The sequence below is a fragment of the Convolutriloba macropyga genome, chromosome 1, assembly GCF_964194025.1.
Source record: "Convolutriloba macropyga chromosome 1, txConMacr16.3, whole genome shotgun sequence".
Taxonomy (NCBI): Eukaryota; Metazoa; Xenacoelomorpha; order Acoela; family Convolutidae; genus Convolutriloba; species Convolutriloba macropyga.
The window spans coordinates 76,062,222-76,088,879 of NC_134468.1; the positions used below are offsets into that span (position 1 = coordinate 76,062,222).

Sequence of the window (26,658 nt, forward strand, 5' to 3'; positions counted from 1 at the left end):
CTATTAAGATTTAAAGTAAAAAAAATGACACCAGTTTCGGCGCACTTTTTATTTGACTTTTAGTATTAAATTGCCGCCAATTGAGTTCAGCTGCTTGAAATTGTGATTGAGAGAGAATTTTAGATCACGCGAAATGCAAAAAGTCAAGGGCGTAAAAGTCACTCGAAAAATCAAAACCGTCAAGCGACAATTTTGCATTAAAAAAAAGACACACACGTTTACAATAATTGCTATGAACTGCGTTCAAGAGCAATTAAACAGCCAAAACAGAAATGCCGCGCGTGAAAAAAAATTTCGCTCCCAAAAACCGAAAATCTGTTTAAACACCATTCCCTCACTTCACTTTTAAAAGCACGATGAAAAAAGTCATGCCTTTGATTACTCCTCTTACTACTCCAGTTTTACTAAAATCAATCTTCAAATTTGACTTCTCGTTGACGAGAAGAGGTCAGAAAAGGACAAGAAGAGGTCAAAAGTGGGTCAACCGCACTTGGTTCACTTTGAAACTATTGCTCGCCACGCAAAAAGTTTTTCACACTTAGTTTTCTCGCTCTTTTAGAATACTACATTAACAAGAACCAATCCTTTTTTTGCTCTGCGTTCAACTTTTGTTCAGCAGATTGACCTAAACTCCTTTCTTCACGTTCGGCATTTGACGGCGTATCCTGTAAAAAGAGGAACCGCCTATTTTAAAAGAGATTACCATAACACCTCTTCGAGTCGTAAAAAGAAAGCCAGAGAGAGCACTAATACAATGCGATTCTTACAATCCGCTAATACAATCCGCTAACAATTAAGTAAAAAGCATGAATGAAACACCAAATTTATGTCAAATGAGCGTGACGACTTCTGCTCAGACCAAAAAGATTGACAATGAAAAAACAAAACAGCCGCAAATAGAAATGGAAACATACCCGGCAGATTGCCGGAAAATAGCCGCCATTGATTCCAATAAGCATGGTTGGGATTGAAAGAATAGAAGATATTGAAAAAAAAAGATTTTTGTACAAAAACATTTTTTAAGTCCGATTTATTTTGATGGCATTTCGTAGTTGAGCGTAACGTACTTCTGTTTCTTAGAGAGAGGCTACAGGGGCTACTATCAATACCAATAAGCATTAGAGATGGTAACTAAGACTTATAGGAACGACGTTCAAAAAGCGGGCATCTAAAATTGGGCTGTATGGGTTTATCCCGTTTCTACTTCTGACTTCAATTTTTTATACTGACTCTGTCCATTTTGAATTGCTTTGCTGAGCAACTGATGTTCAAAATAACTTTTAGCAGAATGAGAGGAGAGACACTAGCCTAGAGAAGTCAAAAAGATATTACGCAAAATGTTGAAAAAGCGGCAAAATGAGGTAAAGCGAAACATTTTTTTATTCGACGAAGTAAAAAAACATAGCAGGACAAGTCCTGAAATACAATCCAAGGAATTGAATTAAAAACTGAAAATTAATGTACCTGACCAGCGGATCAATTGAACAATCCCAGCCAAAAAGACAATAAAAAATTGAGAAACTATACTAATCAAACAAAATAAAGAAAAAAATTCATCGGTAAAACTCTTGAGGCCTTTACCCTTAAGGCCAAATATGATAAAATTCAATATACTCATTAACTCACGCACAGGACTTGAAAGAGATTTATTGAAAGAGATTATAAAAAATTGAGAAACTATACTAATCAAACAAAATAAAGAAAAAATTCATCGGTAAAACTCTTGAGGCCTTTACCCTTAAGGCCAAATATGATAAAATTCAATATACTCATTAACTCACGCACAGGACTTGAAAGAGATTTATTGTCCACTAATGGCATATAAACTCGAGAAATAAACTTCATTAAAACAAAACTGCTAAAATTAGTGATAATTAAAAAAATGAAAACCTGTGTCTTTCCCACTAGAAGCTAAGCAGTAACCTATTATCAAACCCTGCAGGAGGTTCGTTGGCCCTTGAGGTTGGAGAAACCTAAAAAAGACAAAAAGTTAAAAAAAAATGAAAAAAATTGCAAGTTTTATCAAAATTTTGCTATAATTTCTGATATTAAAATAATGAAAACCATTCCATGGCCAAACAAATTTTTAGTGCCCATTTATCAAACGCAATAGGAGATTTCCTGGCTCCTGGGGCTTGGAAAACTTAGATAATGACAACATATTTTTAAAAAATTTGAAAAATGCAAGTTTTATCAAAAATGTTGAAAACCATTCTATTACCACTAGAAACTATGCAGTAACCTATTATCAAACCGTTGAGGAGGTTGCTTGACAGCTAGGGCTGAAAAACTCAAAATATGAGAACAATTTTCAAAAAACTTGAAAAAATTGTAAACAATTGAATAAATTTGCGTGTTTATGTTTCGAGTACCAAAAGATATAGCTCCTAAAATGGCCATAAGAGGTAATCATTTCTAGCAAAAGACCTTTATCAAATTTTACAAACCTCTATTTTAGACTGGTCCAACAAAAATTTCGAATAAAGACGAAAAAACGCGAAAAACGCAAAAAATGACCTTTTAACCTTGAAATACGGTCTTCCCAGTTACTTCACCACTCTATACACTTGAAAGACTACTAACCGCGGCTAAGGGCCTCTAATGAAAATTGATGCCCGCTGCGCTTTACCGGTTTATCCCGTTTTGAAAGCTCAAAGTCATGAAAAAAGGTGTGAAAACATCTTACAAAAATAAAAAAAGACAGAGCACCAATACAATCCAATTCTTGGATTGTAAAAATAGGAGCGCTATAATAGCTTGCTGAGAAGATGAGGGCGGCTATTAAGAAGAAGAATTAAAAATTGTAAGAAATCTTCTTGTGTCAAAAAAATTCTCTAACTTGGTGAGCAGTTTCAGTTAGATTCTATAATTATACTTAATTCAGCTTCTGATCTGAAATCTGTTAAGCTTAATACTAATGCCAGCTAGAAATCGCTCTTATGAACTTCGGCAACTTAATGCAATATGATTTAATGAACGGGTTTAATCGGCTTATCCCGTTTCTTTGGATGCTGCTCTTTTCATTTTTACCGCAGTCACTACATTGCGGATTTAAATGAGAGAAGAAATTGAAATTCATTAGGTTAAAACAGCGAGTGAGGTAAGCCAGTAGTTAAATGTGAACATTTTGACTTATGTAAAACAAAAATCGAGGTCAAAAGGGTAATGCACAGTAAAGCTGCTCTCAAATAAGTTTCAGTTAGAATGAGGCATCGTCATTTAAACTTCAACAAACCTAAATATAAATTAATTAGAGGAAATTGAGCGCAAGATTATTTGTATTGTGTGATTTAAATCAGGAGTGACGAAAATATAAATCTTTACCAAACAATTGAATTAAAATAATTTTTGCAATAAGCGCGAAAATTGAACTCAAGCCGTCAGGTCAATCACAAATTGCATGAATGAATCATTAAAAGCTGATTTGAGGTAAGCGTGTCGATATCAAACATAACCGTTAACGTCGGGAGAATCGCTCTCAAAGAACTGGTACACTGCCGTCTTCGACAGTAGCTATCTGCCGTTAAGGGAGGCTAGCCTTATGCTACTTAAGTGGGTTCGAGCGGGGAGGGAGGGGTGGGGTGAGAGAATTGAGAATTTGGAGTTAACTCTAACGGCGTGGGGGCATGTGGGTTTACTATAATTACAACTGGAATGAGGTGGAGGGGATGGGTGGACGAGGAGGGTGGTAGGTGGACGAGGGTGGGTGTGCATTGGAGTGTTTAAACCAAAATATTATGGCGCCATAATTTTATGTCTGATTAATATTTTCGGTGAATCGCATACATAGCATTACGGCTCTTAGAGAATAGCTCAGCACCTTAATTATCTCCAGGCCTTACCTGTTCATCCAGTTTTTATTAAGTTATTGAGAAAGCGTCAGACAACAAATCCGTCAAGCGAAAAATCGGAAAAAACTGCAGGACTAATACAATTGCTACAAACTTTGTTTGAGAGCAATTAAACATTCGTCTGAAGGATTGGCTGCATAAGCTTAAATTTTTAAAAATTCCCTAGCTAGTGCCCAAATTTAATTCAAATTCTTTGAACTGTGAAAAAGGCCAATAGCTCAGTTATTGCTATCGCAGCTATTAACAATACAGAAAATTTATTTGTGCATGGCTACCAGAGCTCATGTCACAATTCCAACGACAGTCCTTAGGCTATGCAGCAGAAAAAAAATTAAGACTGAGAGCCTCTCATCGTTAAAAAAAGTCAAGACGAAAATGGGACCTCAATATCTGCTGCATTTTGCAAACCTATTAACTGAATCAATGTCGTATGGATCCATTGGGACTTGATCACGAACTGTGGAGTAGTCAGAACCCTCATCATGCACTTCATTATTGTAATAGCTTTTGATAGCCTCATCAGAAGCGAGGGAATCACACGTTTCCATGACATCATTATCCATCCGGGGCATGCCCATATCTTGAGGGAAGCTTGTTGCTTGTTGTGACAATTGTGGCGTTGCTGTGCGGCTGCAGCCACTGTAGAGGTTGCTGGCGTTGTAATCTGATTGGATGATATGTTTGGCACAAGTATCCAGCTGGTCTACGTCATCGTCCTCTTCATCTGCAGTTTCCCTAAACCAAAAAAAATCACATTCATCAAAATAGTTGCTGCGTCAAAAGACCATTAATCAAGCTTCGCAAACTAAACAATCAATGCCACCGAACCCGAAAAACAGTTCAAGCTGTAAAACATAACCGACTAATGTTGGGCGAAATGCTCTGAAACGTGGTGAGCGGAGTGGGGTTGTGGGGTCTCAAGAACCTCAAACTCTAAGAACCTATGACTGAATAAACTATCGGACGAAAAGTTGGTAATAGACAAAATTGCACCCAAAAAGACCAGCAGGACTAATGTAACTGCTACAAACAACTAAAAGCCTTATTGTTGTGATAAACTTATTAAATAGTTTCATATATGATGATGACAAACATGGACACGCAAGCCCTACCTCAAACTGAAATTCCTCAACTCCGATATAAGGACTAAACACCACCTATCTCAGTAAAGCACGATTGGAAGCAAGCACGAGAAGAATTGTCCACTGGTTCTGAATTCGAAGTTTTTGATGAGAAGCTGAACACTAAAATAATAGAGGTGGTGATTGAAAGCATAAACAACGCCCTACCGAAAATAATGTCAGATCTACAATCAGATCTGACCGAAACTGATCTGGAGAATCTGGTCAGCAGCGCTGTAGTGCATATGAAAAAGGAAATTATGGCGTCGGTGAACAAGAAATTTGACGAACAGGCTAAGAAAATTACCTTAAAAACTCTATCTGAAACCGAACTCCTTGGAACGTACAATAGGCGCGATAACATCAAAATACTCGGTGTGCCTGAAAACATTACAGTAAATAACGACAGCAAAAAAACTTCATCAAACAAGGTCGCAAGTTTTGTTAGTTGCACAGGATGTAGGTGTAGAAATTCAGCAGAATGACTTATCTATTGCCCATAAACTTCCAAGCAGAAATAGTTCTTTGCGACCTATTATTGCTCGGTTTTCTCCAAGAGTGGCAAGAAATGACAATATTCGAAACAGGAAACGAGTAGCATTGAATAATACAGCTAACAACTATCGATATGTGAGGATCTGCCATCAGCAAGATTGGCTTTTATGAATCTTATAAGACGTGATGAACGAATTGCAAATGTTTGAACGAGGGAAAACACAATTCATTTCATCTGGAATGAGGATTCGCAAATTTATAAAATCAAAGATCGATACAAAGGCGGTGCTTTTCTAAACTATAGTGTTGATATTGTTCTAAGTTGTTTTAACGAGTCAACGCAATAGCAATCAAGTCATAACGGTGTAAAATCCTCGAGCTAGCAAAAAAATCAGCGCGTAAAAGCGTGGATTTTTTTACAAATATTCGTTTTGTAAAAAGCAATTTTGACAAGCTCATGTTTCATATCCAAAGCTACGATGTAATGCTAACTTGTTTATCAGAGACTGGGCTCAGAAATTATAAAAACATTGATTGTTTCTTGTTATTGAGTGTTGTTGCTTACGTTCGAGATGAGATCCCCTTCAAGCAAATGAATCTGGGCATTAATAATGAATGCATTACTATTGAGCTAGCTCTAGGCAAAGAGGATGTTATCGTCTTTTGTTTATATAATTCACCATCAATCACCAAGCTCCCCTCGAAACTGAATAGTTTTCCTACCGCTTCTTTTATCCTCGGAGACGTGAATATGGATTTAAAAGGCGAATCCGTAGCCAAGAACCAATATCTAGAGATATTGAAACGCAATAATTTCACTCAGTTAGTTAATAATTGCGCACGCGAGATATTATATACAACAATCATTGCAGACCATATTGTTGTGAAAACATTTGACGTCGATAAAATTACTGCCGAAATTATGGAAAAAGATATTACATATCATTAATCAACATACCTTTCCTTAACAACTGGAGCGATCGAAGAAAACAAAAAACAAGCATAATGGAGCTTAATTTTTTTGAAAACATGCGATGAGAAGCTAAACCTCTCAAAACGAGTTTACTTCAAAACTGGAGAACTTCTAGCATACATGATGGAGCTGAGAGCCTCATTAATGAAGTCAATGAGAAGTCAACGAAGTTTATTTGCTACAAATACAAACCAAAGTTTCGTCGCAAACCAATCTGGTATGATAACTGCTTTAAAAATGCAGTTGATAGAAGAAATAAGGTATACATAATATTCAAGAAGTGCAAAACCGAAAGTTTACTGAATCGCTATCGAACTTTACGCAGAAATACAAAGTCACTAATAAAATTGAAAAGAGATTTTTAGGATCAGCTTTTTTCGAATTCGCTCGAAGACGAACGTATGGTTTTTCTTCACCTCAATGACGTTAATGGAAAAGCTATGAACAACACATCAATTACTAGTCTCTCAATCAATGGCAAAAAGAATAAGGGAGATGCTCCTATAAGCGAAGCTCATAACAAATATTTTTTGTAGGCTGCGGAACAATTGATCGCTCCTGTAGCAAACAGTTCCAGTGAAAATCAACTTAAGGAAGTCAATTTCTCAACGTATCTCAAAGCAACTAACCAGTATGAAGTCAAGGGAGCAATTGATAATTTAAAATTGCACAAAACTGACGATATTGATCAAATGCCCGTAAAAGTAGTAAAAAGTTGCTCAGACTATTTTTGCCCCACTCTAGTGGAACTGATTAAAAAATCGATTAAATGGGTGTGTTCCCCGTCTGTCTAAAAAGCTCAAAGAGTAACACCCCTCTTTAAAGCAGGTCGTCATGATAAAAAATGTCCTAATTTTATTTTGCCTGTGCTGTCAAAGGTTTTTTGAAAGAATTATGCATAACAGATTCTATTCATATCTGGAAATATTCGACTTGCTATCCGAAGCAATATGATTTTCGCAGTAAAAGATCAACTATTGATGTTGCGGCTGAAAGAGATGAAAACATTAGACACACGGCTAAAAGACAAAGCTTTAAATGTGTTTTGTTAGATCTGAGCAAAGCTTTTGATACGATAACTCATAACATCCTGCTTCAAAAGATGCCAAATTTCGGCATTAGAGGTAATGCTAAAAATGGTTTGAATCCGATTTTACAAGAAGGCAACAATGCGTAAACGTAGGCAAATCGTTGTCGTCAAAAGGAACTATTTGCTACGAGGTGCCACAGGGTTCTATCTTGTCCGCTACTTTTCCTATGCATATTGACGATCATGGCAATGCGTGCAAGTTTGTAAATACACTTGTTATGCAGATGATACAAATCTTATAATCACTGGTGATGATGAAATTGCTCTGAGGGCTAATTTGAGCGAAGATCTGGCAAATATCAAACAAAACCGATTAAACATCGGAAGAATTGCTTTTGAACGACTAGTGGGAGCTCTAATCAATTGCAACCTTCTTCAATCGGGAGGGGGAGGGGAGGGGACCCTAAATGGGACTAAGAAGTTCAATAGTGGGCTTCAAATAACTTAGAGGTTAAGATATACCACTATTAAGATTTAAAGTGAAAAATGGCAGCAAATTCGGCGCAATTTTCATTTGTCTTTTAGTATTATATTGCCGCCAATTGAGTTTAGCTGCTTGAAATTGTGATTGAGGGAGTACTTTAGATCAGAAACGCAAAAAGTCAAGGGTGTAAAAGCCACTGGAAAAGTCAAAACCCTGAAGCGAAAATTTTGCATCAAAAAGACACGCACGTTTACAATAATTTGTTCAAGGGCAAACTTCGTTCAAGAGCAATTAATCAATGGCTCGAAGAAAACAGTTTAGCTTTGAATGTTGATAAAAATTCATTCTTAACATTTAGGAGTAAACAAAAACTGGTTAACAAAATAGGTAATAAAGAAATAAACATAGGCGATTCAAACAAGTATTTAGGTGTTTATATTGATGAAAACTTAACTTTAATAGTCCCATTGAAGTAATTAAAGAAATTATCTCATTGTATCAGTTTAGTACCAAAGCTGCGACATTTAGTTGCAAAAAAAGTGTTGCATATTTTTTCAATTATTACGTAAAACATGTGATTCAATAAGGTGTCTTAGTTTATGGTGGAACTGACCTGTCAAAACTCTGCGATTTAACCATATTCCAAATAAAATTAGTCAGGCTAAAATTTTTCAAAAGTTTTCGTTGCGTAGTGTTAGGGAAGATCTGTGCTCAACATCGATGAACCAAATCTTCGAAAAAAGTTGATTACAGCCGCAATACTAGAAGCACGAGTGCTCAGCTCCACAAAATCCCTCCAATTAGGAATAAAAGGGAAAAATATTTTGTTGAAGTACCGTCGATAGAAAATTTTGAATTCCATATTTAGCCAGAGCCTGTACCAAATTGGAATTGAGTTTAATTTTGTAGCGCCGTTGCTTTCGAAAATGAAACCCATAAACTGAAAGGTTTTATTCTCATGGTACCCTATGAATTATGGCAAATTGTACTCAAATAAAAAAGGAAAAAATTTTGTTCCTCGATAATATGAAATCTTTCATGTTTCGCATCAAAATTTGCAAAAAGTAAAATTCTTGTTTTTGACGTTGAAGGTAGAACATTTTTTCGAAGTTCAATTTAAGTTTTTCTTTTTAAATATAATTATTTTGAATATTGTTGTCATTTTCTTTATATATATTTAAGATCCTCTCCTTTAGCTGCTGTACTGCCGTCTGTTTTGGTGCCTTTTCTATTTGTTTGTTTATTTAAAAATTGGAGACATTTTTATATATATATATATATATATATATATAATTGGTAAGAATTGAGACTGGTTTTCGGAGAGTCCTTGTTATTAACCAAGAGACAGCTCGACTAAATTATTGTACAGGTGACCAGTGACAAGACTCTGAATGAGAATCTTACGAAGCGAAAAAACAAGCGACAAGACATTCAATTACGAAGGTATTTTGTTTTAACTTAAGGGTGTGTTCAGTCAATTTGCTCGTTTTATTTTCACTTTGCGGGTTTTTCACAAAAAACTCCAAAACTTCTACGTTTTCACAACTGCTCTGGCTCTTTCGTTACAATTAAGTAAGTGCATGTGCGTTATCTAAGGGAGGAAAAAATGTCATGCAATCAGAGCTCAAAGTTACCTTTTAGACCACGAATTTTACGAGTAGTTCCTATTTATTATACGTTAGAAAGTCAGCTACTGTTAAAATCAAATGTTCGAAACAGAAGTCAAAGTTATGAACAACTTTGCTTCAGCTAACAGAAGATTGCCGGTACAATGCCCGAAACGATTCGAAGAATAAATGCGAAATAAAACTGTAAGCAGCAAAGTAATTAAAAAAATGCAGACACAACTTGTGAATTAGAGCTGTGGGTAAGTTGGGGGGTGGGGTAGGCTGGTGGGGGCAGAGTTAATGAGGCATGGGAATCTTGGTGGACGGAATTAGGGTTAAGGTGGTAGCTGGGTGGGAGGAAGTAGGTTCCGGGAGTAGGCGGGGGTGTCTATAGCGTCGCTCTTATGGAAAGACAACTTTTCGAAACTACCTTTTGACATTCAAAGTTCCCATCAATTTCTCATTACTTAGCATTATAAACTAAATTACTGTGTAAGTCCAATGTTCGAAAACAGATGTCGAGATTCTATTTTTGATTTAGTTTTTAGATACTGACTCCGTTGATTCCAGATTAAGTAGCTGAGCAACTGCTGCTTAACAGGACTTTGAGTAGAATAAGAGAAAAGTGAAGCTAGCCTAGAGGCAAAAGAATTTCACACAAAATGCTGAAGAAGCTGAGAACTAAACTAACACGAAACAAACTTTTATTCGACGAAGTAAAAGAATAGGGCGACAATAATAAACGGCTAGTTAAAAAGTTACATTTCAAAAGCTAACAGTCAAAAGTTGCAGGTTTTTCAATGATTCACTTCGCCCTCAATTATTTGCAACGTGACTTGTTATGTTCGAGACTAAGTGAACAAAAAAACATGGGCTAAACTAAAAAGTGACAGATAACATTTGAGAAAACATGAAAGTCACTAACAATAAACAGATTTCTTTATTAGTCTTTGTTTGTCCCCAATCTAAAAAATTAATCATCTAATCACTTTGACCTGGAAATCAATATATTCCAGCAACATCAAACTATGACAGTCTACAAAGCTCATACACTATGGTACCAAAAAGCTACGTACATCATGATTTCCACTTTTAAAGCATGATTCGTGCTTCATAAGCATGATTTGCGCTTAGGCGTAAAAAAAGGTGTAAGGTCAAAAAAGCCAAAGGTGTAATGACGCGTTATTAGAGAACAAAATTTGAACTAATTATGTTATATTATTTGATGTTTGCATAGCTTTTTAAAAAATCTTTAGGTGTACGTAGCTTTTTGGTACCATAGTGTATATACGCAAAAACAACAAATCTTTAAAAAAATTCACAAACTTCATCAGAGAGCTAGATTTTTCAACAACAATCAATAGAAACAACAAGTTCGACTTTGTCCCTAGAAAAAACACGAAATAAAACGAACTTGGGGAAATCATTAACATAGCCGGCAGATTGCCGGAATAGTTGCAAAAAAGAATAGACCTCCGTGCCATATAATAGAGATACAGAGACAGATCCAAATTGAAAAAAAATCGACGCGACTCAAAAAGCTAGGTAAAAAACATTTAGCGATAAATTAATAAAACTTGTTAAAATTCATCCCACAGAAGCCTTTTATTAGGGACCTTCACTGCACATGAATTCCTTTGACCTTAAACAAATTCAAATTAAATTTAAGTTTTGAAGTGCAAAAGTTATTTTATTGAGTGAGGTAAGTCACTTGTGATCAAAATCTAATCACGCAAAAAACTTTTGCTAAAAAGAGTGAGAAATGACGTCAAGCGCGCAAACGCCGTTAAAGAGAGGAAGAAAACAATCAGAAAATTTGACTTTTTCAGCTTTGCTGTGTGAACAAATGTAAAACGAAAAAGAGCGTCAGACGACGAAACAAAAAACCAAGAGCACCGCAATATAGCTCCGCTCAGCTTACAACTTTGGACCTATAAACAGACAAAGCAAAAATCACAATCATTTTGAACATAGTCTCAAAAGATAGTACAAAACAGACCAAAAATGAAATTTCTTTTTATTAAACGATAAGATGTTAGATTTTGATAATCAATCTCTATACAACTTAATACTGCTTCCATTAGCTGCTCTCAAATAATCTTCAATTAGGGTGACACGCACTCACTTGAGCTTATCTCTGTGAATTAAAGTAAAGAAAAGTCAATTTCAGAGTGAGGCAGCTATTTTTGAGAGTGAGTTAAGTCAAGTGTGACCAAAAACCTATCCACACGAACGAACAAAAAAACTTCCACTAAGAGTGATAAATGGCGCCACGCATACAATTCAGTTGAAATTGCATGGGCGAATGAACGAAAATGATCGTAACAAAAATCCTGCCGACGAAATAAAAAAAGAGACGGCCAATGATAGCCCCAGCTATCGCTTTGCGCCTATAAAAAATAACTGGCGTCAAAGTAACTAAAATTAGATCCTAATCCCTAATAAAAGCGATGATACAAATTACGAAGTCATAGAAACAATCATTAGCATCTCCGTTATGTAAAAAAGGCAATAAGAACAACAAATGAAGGCATGATTCTCAAAAATTCATGAAAAACCAAAAGCAAATGGTATATAAATAACAAAGACAACAGCTAAAAGCTGACACCAATACCTTGACCATAAATATATCGCCACAGAAGATCAATGAGAACCGTTAGTTCTCAGACTGCGCAACAACGCCGCCAGAAAAGCGACAAAAACGGGCAAGACTGAGAAATCAACAAACATGAAAAATTTGACTTAAAGTCATGAACAACCATCGGTTTGATCTCATGTCATTTATAAACTTCATTTCTTGGAAATAGCTGACACTTCTCATTACTTAGACTAAATTATTTAAAAAATGAGCAATAGAAATGGGGCAAATCTTTGAAAAGATCTTTGAACTATTAAGTCAAAGAAAGCGATAGATATGTATCCAAACAAACGATTTTAATTTAAATCTCATTAGAAAGCGACGGAACCTCTCATTATCGAAATTGAGCAATAAAACAAAAAAAAGTTCAACGATTACAACCAACACAAATAATAAAGTCTATGCCAAAAAAACCGTCAAGTGCCCGTTGAGGTCTTCAAAAAGGCAACACTGCATTAAAAGATCCCGTTTATCAGCTTCAGAAGCCATCATTTTTTTTAAATCAGGAGAAAAGCGGCAAAAACAGTAGTCACACTGGTGTACTTGAAAAGAAAGTTTGATTTCAAAAACCAAAAAAAAAAATTTGCTCAAAAACCAATTTCTCATTGCTGTTTAAAAGCAGCTTTAAAAAGTCAGGCTTCATACCTACTCTCTTTTTCGGTCACTCTGTAATTCCGGCGTGACTAAATTCACCACTGTAATTTGACTTTTCATTGTGAGGAAAAAAGTCGAAAAAAAATAAGAAAAGATCTTAAAAAAGACAGCGCATCAATACAATTCGAATCTATTGGATTGTAAAAATAGGCCCAGTTTATTAGTCAAAGTTCAAGTCATTGACAAAACTCAGCTGAAAAGACATAGCCGATATAAACGCGAAAAACAAACCCAAGGGTTGTCAAATATAATCTAACATCAAACTACAGAACATAACCGACTTACGTCGGGCAATTGGGTCACGTCCTTACGTCCTGAAAGACGTCCAGGGGGTGAAAAGTGGGGAATGATATGGGAGAGGGGTAAAGTGGGGGAGGTGGTCAGACCCTAAAAACCGCCCTTGACACCTTCAGTATGTCTCCAAATCACATACTTGAAAATTTGTGAGCTGAAAGGTTTTAAAAGAACTTAATGCCCTCTGAGCTTTACCTGTTTATCCCGTTTTTGAGGACGAAGAAGGGTCAGATGAAAAATCAGTCCAGCGAAAAATCGCAGAAAAAAGGACCAAAGGATTAACATAACTTCTACAAACTTCGCTTGAGAGCAATTAAAGAGAAAGTGTTTTGAAAGATGCAGACACAGCTTTTAATTTAGGGGCGTGTAGGTGGGGGTGGGGCTATTGGGAATGACGAAAGAAAAAGAGTGGAGAGGGCACTGGGGCCTTGGTGGATAACTGGTTGGGGTATGTATGTGGAGTTGATGTTTGTAGGTGGGGGATGTGGTAGGTCGGTGTTAGTTGCCTGTACTTTGAATAAGAGAGAGGGACTGTTATGGTGCTAGTGCAAGAAAACTAGCCAAAATGATCTTTTTGACCTTCAATTTTACCAGCAGTTCCTAATTACTATACATTAGAAAGTAAGCAATAGTTAAAATTGGGTTTTATGGCATAAAATTGGGTTTTATGAGTTTATCCCGTTTCTATTTTGGATTTAGTTTTTCAATACTGATTCTGCTGATTCTGAATTACCTTGCTGAGCAACTCCTCTTAAAAAATTTTAGAGCAGAATAAGTGAAATTGGTTCACAACAAACAAAAAAAGTCACGCAAAAACAAACAAAAAAATGCACGCAGCTGTGAACTAAGAAAAAGCGAAACAAATTTTTGTTCCACGAAGTAAAAAATCATAGCATGACAAGTCCTGAATTAGAGGACTTTACAGGAATTACTTTCATAGGCAATCAATACGAACAACACCCTAAAATACAGTAACTCTTTTTGTCCTTCGAATGAGTACACATTACAATAAAGATGTGGAAATCAAAAAGAGAAAATTCAAAATTACAAAAAACTGAGAAACTCGGCAAAAATCAGAAACAATTTAAAATTTAGTGCCGTCAAAGTAATAAAAACACAAAAATCGACACAACAAAAGTACAGCTTTTGATGCTACACATCACATTTTTCTGACTCAATGAAGACGATAGCTAAATGTCGACACCAATAACTTGACAACAATTACACCGTTTATGAAGGTCAATGAGAACTGTTATTCTTTAGACCGAGCGAGACACCGCAAGAAAAGCGACAGAAAACGGATAAGACTCAAAAACCCAAAAACAGGAGAAGACATAGTTTAAAAGTAATGAAAAACACCGGTGGGATCTCAATTTATTAATTCGATTCATATATGCCTTCTTAGAAACCTGACAATTGTCATTATTGATATTAAGTTAATAGAGAACATAAATGACAAACAAAAATGGAGGAAAGAAGTAAAATCGATAATTTTAACTCCTAGAAAGCGCTAGCTGTGAAATTAACCATTATTTTGATTAATTAAGACATTAAATACACCCAACAAAAATAAGACTATAGTTTTTTAAATCATATATTGAAAAATTTATGAAAGACACTAACTATGAACTCAGATCATAAAGTTAATTGATTAATGTCTCATTAGCTAACGAAGAGAACTGTTTTCAATCAAACTAAACAATGAAACAAGAGAAAAACTACAATATTGGGTAAGACTAAAAAACATAGCCTACTAACGTCGGAAGAATGACACTCAAAGAAAAAGTTAGGAGATCGAATCTATTGCAGCCTGCTTCAGTCGGGGAGGGGGAAGACTAAATTCTAGCAGGGGGCTTCAAACAACGTCACTAGAGGTTATTGAAAAGCACTAATAAAAAGTGACAAGGAAAAGTGCGCAAAAATAGATCTAACTTTTTAAATTAAAGTTTTTAATTGTTTTGAAAAACTTAAAGTTAAATAATTACCCATATTTTGGCGCACTTTTCATTTAATTTTTAGTGATGACCTGGCGCCAATTGAGTTCAGCTGCTGACACTCGCGAATGAGAGAGAAATTAGGATCACGCAAAACGAAGAAGTCAAGGGCCTGAAATTCACTCGAATAATTGAATGATTCAGCAAAAAATTTGCTTAAAAAGACAAACACGTGTACAAAAATAGTTGCTTCAAACTTCGTTCAAGGTTAGTTAAAAACCGCTGATGGTCGTAAAAGCCTATAGAATAACAATACTCCTCTTCGCGTCGTAATGAACCTGTAGAATACCAATACTACTCTTCGAGCCGAAAATACACGTCCGTTTAGTAATTGCATTAAACTTTGTTCGAGATATCAGTTCGTTTAATTAATAATACCCAAACATCAACTTGGTATTCCAGTATAAACTGACACTCAATCAGTCAACTAACAAGCCTCGTTATCTATCAATCAATCAACATTAGCTATCAAAAGTGATTTTTATAACAGTACCATTGTGCTTCACTGGTGTCATTGCCGGAGACAGATTTGTTCGTTGATGAGTCCTTCATTGTTGTCATCAACAATTCATTCCCAATCCGATCGTCTCCCACATTCACTCTAGGCTGAGTACCTCTAAGATTTGCAGTTGGGCTTAGATTTCTTAAACTCTCTCCCAACGACCTCTTTCTACTCAAAGTTGCGCCTCTTGTCATTAATTTTGCATCTGAATCCTTAGGTTGGGTATTTGAGAATATGTTTAGGCTGCTGGTTCGATTTCCGGATACAAAAGGGAGGTGTTCGAGAGGTGATGAACCTCGTGAAAGCTTTGATACCGATTTCCTGAAATGCCAGAACAATGTTATATCAAAGCAATTACATAACTTAAAAGGTTTCAGATTTATATGAAAAATCAAAGACTGTTCTAAAGCAAAATTAGGAGCAGATGTTCTGGCTACAGCAAAACCCGCGAATGCAAAATAAGCCGATAGGCAAGCAAGCCGACAGAAAAGCAAGCCGAAAGTTATGTAATAGTTATGTAATCTATCAGAAATAATACATTGTCAGCCGTTACAATCAATACTGCACGTAGTATTTTAGTGCATAATGTATTCCAATGCACCAAAGAAACAAAAATTCATCAATTTTTAGACATCTAGTGGGTACGGGCCTCAGCAGACCGCTGTTCAAGTCCATGCCTCTCATCCGCTGTGGGATGTAATCCGGAAATAGCGGGCCGGTTATCACGCGCGCCCACCGGCCCGCCAGGGGCAACTTAAAATACGGGCATCCGAAAATTTTTCGGCTTACTTGACCTCATTTTCAAAATTCGGCTTGCTTGCCTATCGGCTTGCTTGACCACCACCAGCAAAACCAACCATTGAGTTAAGAATTTTAAAATCGAAATCATCTGAAAAGTTCTTCAGACGAGAGACGTATACAAGAGTCACTGAACGGCTCTGCAGTTGTATGCTAGTGCAACTGCTTCTAGGTTCATTTGAAAGCTTAAATATTCTTTAAACTTGAAACTATAATGCATGCAGAAATGTTCAGTAGTGGACTAATCAAGAGCTCTGAAATTAGAAGTCGAATAGACAAAGATAATGGGAGAGATAAAGCTGAAGATAGCCGACCGTTGCTTGAATTGCTCAAGGCTTCGTCGCTTTCGGGCCAAACTAGACGTCAAGGAGCTCTTCGATGACGACTTCTTTGAGAGGCGATAAACACATTTAACCAATTAATTTAGTTCAACGGTAATTATTCGAAGGAGAGACGATTTTTTTCAAAGGATCCATGAAAAACTTTTTTGGGAAAACAATTATATTCGGTGGGGGAGAGTATAAGGATCACTGGACAATCCGGCAAAGTAATCCAACAATTGAAGAAACTTCTCGACAAAAATTAATAATGTTTCAATGAATGAGAACTTTTATTCACATCTTGAAGAATTCAAGGCGGTTTCAATTTATACTTTTCAACTTCTTTAGTAAGCTGAATAGACGAGGTTCTACAAAACAAAACACAAGCAAACACCAGAAAACGCAAAAAGATTGAATCTCAAAGACGCCATTTTCGCCAAGCAATCTCTTTGGGAAAAATTACACTTCATGTCAGAGGCCCAATCTTCAGAAGATTATTCATCGTTTTCACACTATCTGTTTCGGCGGTGGGAACCAATATTTCACAAAAAAACCGTTTTTTGTAAGATTTAGTCAGACATTTTGGACAACGATTTTGAGAATTTACTTTCCGTTGTTCGTATTTACAGATAAATTATTGACACATTTCTCCTTGCAGTCACTGAATCAATGATATTCTTAAGATATTTGAGCACGTCTGTGTGATATTTGTTTCCCCCATTTTTGACGTTCAATTTATTTGTACTATTTCATCAGATTATTTTGGTGTCTTAGTCTAACGTCAATAAGAAGTTTCAGCGCTAATCGCAGTTGTACTCTGATTATGTGCTTTCGTGCTTATTAAATGAGAGAAACCATTTATTTGATTAAAAAATTAGAATTGTAGACGAGAACACGAGTGCAGAAAGAGAGACTTCACAAAATCACCGTTTCATCTTGAATTTTGCCTAAAAATTCTTGAAACATGCCTAGATCAGGATTGTGAAAGAAAAATATTTGAAAATTTACTGCCTAGTGATTCTACAGAAAGTGAGGGGATCAGGTTGAGTGGGGTGGGGGGGGGGGGGGGTTATGTAGGTGAGCAGAGGCGGGAGATAGGTAGGTGGGGTTAGTTGTTTGCTGTCAGTTGCTTGATAGGGGGAGGGACTCTCATGGGAGGGAGAAAAATGTCTCAAAAAATTGTTCTGACATTGAAAATTACTACGCTCCAAAACAGAAGTCAAGATTCGAAAACAAATGTTCATCTCATGAACAAGCTTTATTGAGTTATGAAAAAGATAGCAGCAGGAACACCGGAATCTACTCGATGAGTCGTGCAATAAAACCTCTCAACTAACCTCAGTTATATCAAAAATATCAAAAAGAAACGAAAACAAAGCATTTAATAGTTGGAAGCATTTAACAGATTTTAATTAGGAATGAGGGCAAAAGTGTGGAGGGGACGTTGGTAGGTAGGGGAGTAGGTGGTTGCTCTATATTTTAGCTAGGTAGGGGAAATTATATGGGATCAAAATTCTCAAAATAACTTTTTCACCTTGAACACTATCAGCAGTTTCTAAATACTATAAAATACAAACTAAGCTACTGTTCAAGTGCAGTGTTCGAAAACAAAAGGCAATGATCAAAAACGGACGTGAATGTTCGAAAAGAACGAAATGACATGAAAAAAACATGAGTATACTTGTTTCAGCTAAGGAAAAAACCTGTGTTATAACAATACTCTTCACTTATAAAGGTCTGTCCTCGACCAAGAATGTATTTCTCTTTGTGATTTGATAAAACTTGATTTCAAAAGATGTTAGACAACAACAAATGAATTCTCTGAGTTGCTTTTACATGGTCCAATTTAAATAAATTGCCTGAAGAAAAATTATAAAAAAAGTTTGAATAAGTGCGCCAGGTCCCCTCACGTGTCCAGGGCAGTCAAATTGTCAATTAATTTAATATTTTTTTCAGGAGAATAACAAGCATATCCGACTAACGTCGGGAGAACTTCTCTCAAACGACCGGCGAGCGGTCGACTCCGTCAGTAGCTGAACACGGTATGTGACGCTAGCTTTAGATTAACTGAAGGGGCGTAAGGTGAGCGCATCGGGGGTGCGCAGCATGGGTGCAAAAGTGGATTGGGGGACTGATGTGAGGGCGATGGTTGGGTGGGGTGTGGTATCAACTTCTAAGAACCAGCCTTCAAACCATAAGTATAAGTCTACAAAACAGTTTCTGTTTTTCGCATACTTGAAGACTAGCTAGCTCTGTCTACCGTTTCTGAAGACGAAAGTCAAAAGGGTCAGTCGAAAAATCGGCCATGCAAAAAATTGCATAAAACAGACAAACAAGATGAATATTTTTGCTAGAAATTGCTCTTGAGAGCAATTTCCAATGATTTCCTAAAAAGTGCCTCTTCAGTCATTTATGAAAAAAAAACATTTCTACTACAACTAATTGTTAATGAGGATCAGAGATGATGACATTACCTCAGCAGCTGATGTGCGGCATCAACAAAGAGAGAGATAGAGAGAGAGAGAGAGAGATAAAACGTGAACGAGAAAGAGAAGGAAGGAAACCCTAACCGACTGAGAGAGAAAGAGATAGGAATATTTTCCATGATGGGATTCGACTCTGCAACTGCTAGTTTTCTAGCCTTGTTAGGAAATAAATCATAAAGAAAAACTGAGAAAGGCAAAATTAGAAAAAAATTTCAACATCGCAGTTAAAAAAAGTTCACAAAATTTTTTTGTCACGAAATTTTTGTCAACTAACCTTTGGCCAGCAATGGTCGTTAAACTCAGAAAAGCAAAAAACAATTTAAAAAAGTTTTAGGAACAGTTGAAAATTTTAACAGTAACCTTGCTAAAATTCAAAACACTAATACCTTAAGAACCATTGCTTTGTCTCATGAGAATATCCGGTATCACTGTTTCAAGCCTGAAATAATTTCACTGGCTCATAAAGATCCATACACCTAGAACATGATAAAAATTTTCCAAAAATTTACAAAATTTTAAATTCTATCCAAAAACTACTAAAACTACAGTCACAAAAATATTGATCACAATTCCTTTAACTCTAGAAACTATGCAGCCGCTTATTATCAAACCTTGGAGGAGGTTCCAGGGCCCCTGGTGCCAGAAAAATTCAAAAAACAAGAAAAAATTTCAAAAACTTTAAAAGTTTGCTTAAATTTGTGGTATTAAAATCATGAAAAAACATTCCATTACAAATATAAATTATGCAGTAACACATTATCAAACCCCTGAGGACGTTCTAAGGCTCTTGACGCCAGAGAAACCTAAAAAAATGACAAAAAATATCAAAAAACTTAAAAATTGTAAGTTTTAAAAAAAAGCTTAAACTTGTGCTATTAAAAAGTTGAAAATTAATCCATGACCAACAACGATTTTTCAGTAAAATATTATCAAACCCTAACTGAGGTTTTCCGAACCAGGATGCTCAAAAAACCTGAATAGTGACTACAAATGTCGAAGAATTGAAAAAATCGCAAAAATTGTAAATAAAAAATGCTAAAATTCGTGATCTTAAAATCTTGCAGGACATCTACAATATATACCGTAACCTATTTTCAAACCCTAATTAGATTTCCTGGTTCTTGAGGCTGAAAAAACACCTAAAAAACGACCAACATTTTCCAAAAAAGCAAGTTTTATCAAAATTTGCGACTTTAAAAAGTTGAAAAACTCCATGGCCAATAAAAATTTGTCAGTAACTTATTATTTAACCCCTTAGGATGTTTTCTGGCCCCTGGGTCTGGAAAGACCTGAGGAGGGGAAAATAATTGTTAAAAATTTGAAAAAAATTGCACGTTTTGTCAAAAAAAGCTAAATTTCGTGAAGATAAAATGATGAAACCATTCCATTACCACTAGATACTATGCTGTAACCTACTTTTAAAACCTGGAGGGGGTTTCTTGATCTTGACAACCAGGGCTGAAAAAAATCAAAAATCTGAAAACTCTTCTCAAAAAGCTTGAAAAAATTGCAAAACAGTATAAATTTGCGTGCTTTTAGCGAGCGGTTGTTCGTCAGTAGCTAGAAACAGGGGCAGGGGTGGGGGGGGGGGGGTTTGCACAGAGGATTGATGGGCGGGATGGGAGGTAGCGGGTGGGGAAACAGTGGGGTGGGGATAACAGCAGCGCGGGGGGACAATAGTGTGAGGGGGTCAACAGTGGAGGGGTCTTCAACCTCTAAGAACCGCCCTTCACACCATAAGTATCCAAAAGTCTCCAAAACAGTTTGAGCTGAAAAAGAGCAGAAAGGCTCTAAGAGCACTTAACGCCCGCTGGGCACTACCTGTTTATCCCGTTTTTGAGGACGAAAAGTCAAAAGCGTCAGACGAAATATCGGTCAAGCAAAAAATCGCATAAAAAAGACCGACAGAACTAATATAATTGCTACAAACTTCGTTTGAGAGTATTTAAAAATTCTCGTCCACATGGGGCGATCAAAGTGAAATTCAGTTTGAACTTCAGATATTTTTGAGGCAGCACTAACAATTTTTTTGTAGCTTTACGAGGATTTCGCTCGTCCGTTTTATTCATTCAGTAATTTTGGCTTATGTAAATCTTGTAGCTCGAATTGTTTTTTTTTGTTGTAGGTTTTCATTCGATGATTAGTTAATTATTACCAAAAACAACTGTATTTTTTATTATTAGTGTTGTTAGATAGATTGCTATCGCTGCAGCCAGGTTTTACTTTGGGTTCTTTCCCTAAACTTCCTACTTTTTTCAATTGAAAAACTCTTTGATTTCCACCGCAAGACCTATGCTTTTTTGAAGCATTAAGATCTATATCACCCGGCTGAACAACCGAGCAGCTATTCTCAGACTGAGAGGTCGCTCACATGAAAAGACAGATAAAGAGAGGGCGGGGTTTATTTCAACTACCTTAATTACATGGTCGAGTCCACAAATACATACGACCACGGTCTTTTTATAGCCAACATCGGGCAACCACGGTCTTTTCATACCCTGACCTCTCAACAAGCGCAATTTGTCAAAAAATGAGTATACAAGTTGAACAAGGAAGTCCTCGTATGTCCATCAGCATCCAATAAACTGGTGAAACAGAGCCGGCAAATAGCCGCCGTAAAACGTACTTGATGCACATCGGGATTGAAACAGAAAATGAAAAAAAGAAGAAATAAATTGACCGAATTTTTTTCTGCTTTTTTAGTGTTAAAAAGTGTTTTAATTAGGCGCGCACTTTCAGTTAGACTCTAAAACTTTACTTAATTCAGCTTCAAAACTGAAAGCTAAAAACCTTAAAGCCAATGTCAGCCAGCAAACACTCTAATGAACCTTGATTACTCAATTCTCAATGACATAATGACCGGGCTTCATCGGTTTATCCCGTGTCTTGTGACTTCGCTCTGTTAACCGTGGCCGTATTCACTACCTTGTGTAATTCAATGCGTAAAAGAATTTAAAATCCACTCAGTTAAAACAGTGAGTGAAGTAAGTCAGAAGTCAAACGTTAAAATTGTGATTTATGTAAAACAAAACATAGCTGGCAGATTGCCAGAAAATAGCCGCAATGGCTTTGTAGATCTGCAGTCTAAAAAAACAGTAAAAAAGACAGACCAAAAAAATTCGTCTTTTCATTCAAGGCTGATATGTTATATTTTGATTAAAGATCTGTATAAATTTTTGCTGGCTCTATTAACTGCTCTCTAGCAACTCTCATTTAGAGTAACACACACCCATTTGACCTTGTCTCTTTGAATTAACGTAAATAAAAGTCAATTTCAACGCGAGGAAGTCATTTTTGAGAGTGAGGTAAGTCAAGTATGACCAAAAATTTCATCACGCAGATGAACAAAAAAACTCGCTCCACTAAGAGCGAAAAATTACGTCACGCACGCACTTCAGTTGAATTTGCATGAACGAATGAACAAAAAATGGCTAAGACGTCATATGGTCGTAGCAAAAATCATGACGAAGAAATTAAAAAAAACCAAGAGAAGGCCAATAATAGCCCCAGCTATCGCTGTGCGGCTATTAAAAACGTCATCAAAAGGTAAAGCAAATTAAAAAAAAACATAGCAGGACAATTCCTGAATTTGAATCCAGAGGATTGATTTAGCTTTGATAGGACAAAAAAATAAGCCGTCTTAGATGTCAAATCAGCAAAATTAGTTTGACGACATTGAGATTACGCAATGTTAGCACAAGAACAAAAAACAAGCCAGACTAAAAAATCAGATCTAATTTTAAAGACTTAATCAAAATCAAAGAACGACTTCTGAAAACTCCGCCACTTACTAAATACCCTTGTTTCTCACTATTAGCCGATGAAACCTGTCATTCATGAGGTTAAGTGATAAGACAGCAATAAGTTCAAACATAGCTGGCAGATGGCCAGAAAATAGCTGCAATAGATTCGTAGATCGGCAGTCTAAAAAAACAGTAAAAAAGACAGACCAAAAAAATTCGTCTTTTCATTGAAGGCTGATATGTTAGATTTTGATTAAAAATCTGTATAAGTTTTTACTGCCTCTAATAGCTGCTCTCAAATAACCTTCATTTAGAGTGACACACACCGATTTGACCTTATCTCTTTGAATTAAAGTAGAAAAAGTCAATTTCAAAGTGAGGAAGTCATTTTTGAGAGTGAGGTAAGTCAAGTGTGACCAAAAACTTAATCACGCGCATGAACAAAAAAAAACTCGCTCCACTAAGAGCAAAAAATGACGTCACACATGCAATTCAGTTGAAATTGCATGAACGAATGAACAAAAACTGGCTGTGACGTCATATGATCGTAACAAAAATCATGACGACGAAATTAAAAAAAAAACCAAGAGAAGGCCAATAATAGCCCTAGCTATCGCTGTGCGGCTATTAATAAAAACATGCAAAACTCAAAAATCAGCCACAGAAACAAATAACTCCGAAATAAAAATAAGACTTTAAACAGAAAGAGCAGCTTTTTTAGATACCAATTGAAACGGTCACTAATGAGACAAAGATATAAAATAATAAAGTACACAACAAAACTCGCAAAAGTTGAAAATTCTATGCTACTCCTTAAAAACAATTGATGTCAAAGTTATAGAAGGCAACAGCTTTGAACAGAAACATTACAATCAACTATTAACCCTATTAGCAACCTATGATGCCTGTTATTAATGCCAATAAACGACAAGACAAAAAATACAAAACTACAGCAAAAACTAAAATAATAACGCATAATTTTTGAGAAAAAGTAGTGTCAAAGTCATTAAAACCAATAAGCGGTTAACTGGGACCATTAAATAGGTTTCTGCGACTCATCAACAAGCAATTAGACCTGTCATTGATGATACTAAGTGATAAGACAACAGAAATAATTTTTGAAAGAGGGCAAAATCAAATGTACTTTTATGTTTTATGACAAAAAAGTGGGATCTTTTCTGTTTTGCTTCCCCCAGCTTAGTTAGCATAATCTTTTTATGACCCCAGGTGCACGTGCTATTTTCTTACATAGTAACGTGCTATAAAACAACATATATTATGTAACTGGGGGTCATAAAAAACAATGGGGGGGGGCGAAACATAATAGATCCAAAAAGTGTTCAGGTCCTAAAAAGTTTCAACTGCCTCTTGATGAATTCTAGCAATTTCAACTAGGTGCAATTAGAACACATGTATCATACTAAACGCACTCAAGGAAAAGAAACTCAAGAAAACAGATGTCAAATTGACGCACGTGAAAAAAAACTTCCTCTCAAAAACGAAAATTTGCTCAAACTCCATTTTCTGACTCCACTTTAAAGGTAGTTTGAAAAAAACCACGCCTTAAGCATACTCTAATTTGACTTTTCACTGACGTGAAAAAGCCGAAAAAAGCGTGAACAGATCTTAAAAAAGACAGCACACCAATACAATCCAAATCCTTTGGATTGTAAAAAAGGAGAGCGCCTAAATAATAGCCGTTGAGAGGCTGACAGAGGCCATTAATAACATTACTTCTAGTTTTGAAATACCACATCGAGTGAACACAATATCAGGGCTCCACTAAAGGACTGATAAATATAAGGCCTCTGCAATATATCTCTTGATAAGTTGCTGTAAGCAGATATGCATAGCTAATGTAGGTAACAGTTATTTGCTATGCGTTCTATGAACTAAACCATTATCTAACCTTGTTGTGCCTCACAACAGGCTTGACGTGTTCCCTCGTATCATCAGCCTTGTCCGCATTCCATACGTTAATGGCCGTTTTCACAGATCGTTCCCTAAAATTTTTATCAATTCTAAATGGACACAAGCTACTGTCGTCGGAAGAATCCTTCCATAAGAGGGGTATGAAGGCTTTGAATTCAATCGGCAATCTAGGCCAATTGAAGCAGAACGTCGGAAAAAAGTAGGAAAAATGGACAACATTACAGTTCATTATCGAGTAAATAATTTACTCTAATTGAACTTGTGTTGCTGAACTACATTTGGTATATTTAGTTAGACTTTTTGTAGCCCAGAAAGAGAAAGAAGAATTTTTATACAAAAAAGATCTTACAACGAAATAATCTTACAATTTTGGTATAAAGTAATATTGGTGAAAACTAATATTAAACCACTTAATTGGCAACTTATTTTTAATGCCAGACATCAATGGTATTCTTCAACTATGTTCTTAGCAAAATAAGACAAGCAATTCTCATAATTTTGCGATTTTTTGTAGTTCGTTTTGTTGCACTGTTTGCTTTTCATAAACGATCGATTTAAATCTAATGACGCTAATTGAATTTATCTAGTGATTTTAATTTCAATAATAATTGGTTTTTACAACTTTGACACTATGTTATCACAAAAAATCTGGCATTTCCTTTTTTAGTTTTGTTGTTTTTCTTGTCCTGACATTTAGTCTTATGAACAACAGGTCCACTTGACTTTCAAATGATGTATAATAGAATCTATTCATTGGTTTCGATTGCTATCTACATATTTGTCCAAGTTTGCCTCACTGGTTTTCTCCAAATTTGGTTGGTGCATGCTGTCTAGTGTCCCACCACGTGACATGTTGCTATTCGATCTAATGTCTTTGTGAAAACTTTTTTTCGAAATTTTCAAAATTATTTAAAACGAAGAGGGAGATAAACTTCACTGATACTATTATCAGTTTTTGGGTAGTCAGTAAAAATTTATTACCATTCCAAGAACTTTACGTTTCGTTTGAACAGTTTCGTATCTTTAGATCATTTTGTAAAAAGAAATGAGCCAAGGATACAGTTTCCGGAACATTATGCGCAAAAGCACATAACTGAGCCTCCGTTCTAGCAATTGATTTCTGTCAACAAAACCAGTTTGGACCACGTCATAATCAAAAATATTTATAAAAAAATTACTGAACAAGAGGTCGTATGTTTCAGACAATAAAAATTCTCAGAGAAAGACAGCAATTATAAAGAACTCAACTAACTTTTCAGTAGCTTTTGCCTCATGCTGATAGCCAGGTCGGTGCTGAAACGCACAATTTAAACCATTCACTCCCTCAGTAGTATACAATCGAAAAGAAAAGTATCGAAAAATGAGTAATATAACCGTTTCAAATGCCGTGGCATAAGGTCGATGGTCCGAATCCGTACGTTCTTCGTGACTCTTTAGGTCCTCAGAAATCTTGGTGAAAGTCCTTTTGAGAATGAGAAGCCATCTGCCTAGTAAACTGTCGAAACGAACGTGCGTCCCATCCATTCGCCATTGAATCTTAGCACAGCAAGTAAAATGAAATGGAACATTTTCTAGCTCAATCTGGACACTTATTTGAGACAACATTATGCTCGAAATCAAAGATAAATTGACTGTCGTCAGTATAAAAAAGCGATCTTATCGTAAAAGCAACATGGCAGCACATTCGTAGATTTGATTCGCAAAATGAAACTTCTAAGGTCAACACTAAAGCTCTC

The 26,658-nt window shown here is 36.0% G+C and overlaps 1 protein-coding gene across 3 annotated transcripts in view; it reads right to left on the reverse strand.

Annotated features, from left to right (window-relative positions):
* The window catches only part of LOC142342770 (bridge-like lipid transfer protein family member 1), a 166,090-nt gene that overhangs the window by 122,120 nt on the left and 17,312 nt on the right, over positions 1-26,658 (reverse strand). For 2 of the 3 annotated variants that reach the window (XM_075394337.1, XM_075394328.1), the window contains exons 4-9: positions 26,297-26,458; positions 26,175-26,215; positions 24,900-24,993; positions 16,756-16,829; positions 15,635-15,964; positions 4,260-4,586 (exon numbers count right to left, since the gene is read on the reverse strand). In XM_075394337.1, the coding sequence (XP_075250452.1) occupies positions 4,260-4,586; positions 15,635-15,964; positions 16,756-16,829; positions 24,900-24,993; positions 26,175-26,215; positions 26,297-26,458 (1,028 nt within the window). Of the gene's footprint in view, positions 1-4,259; positions 4,587-15,634; positions 15,965-16,755; positions 16,830-24,899; positions 24,994-26,174; positions 26,216-26,296; positions 26,459-26,658 lie in introns of those variants that run through there. The other variant, XM_075394346.1, reaches the window with a different exon arrangement.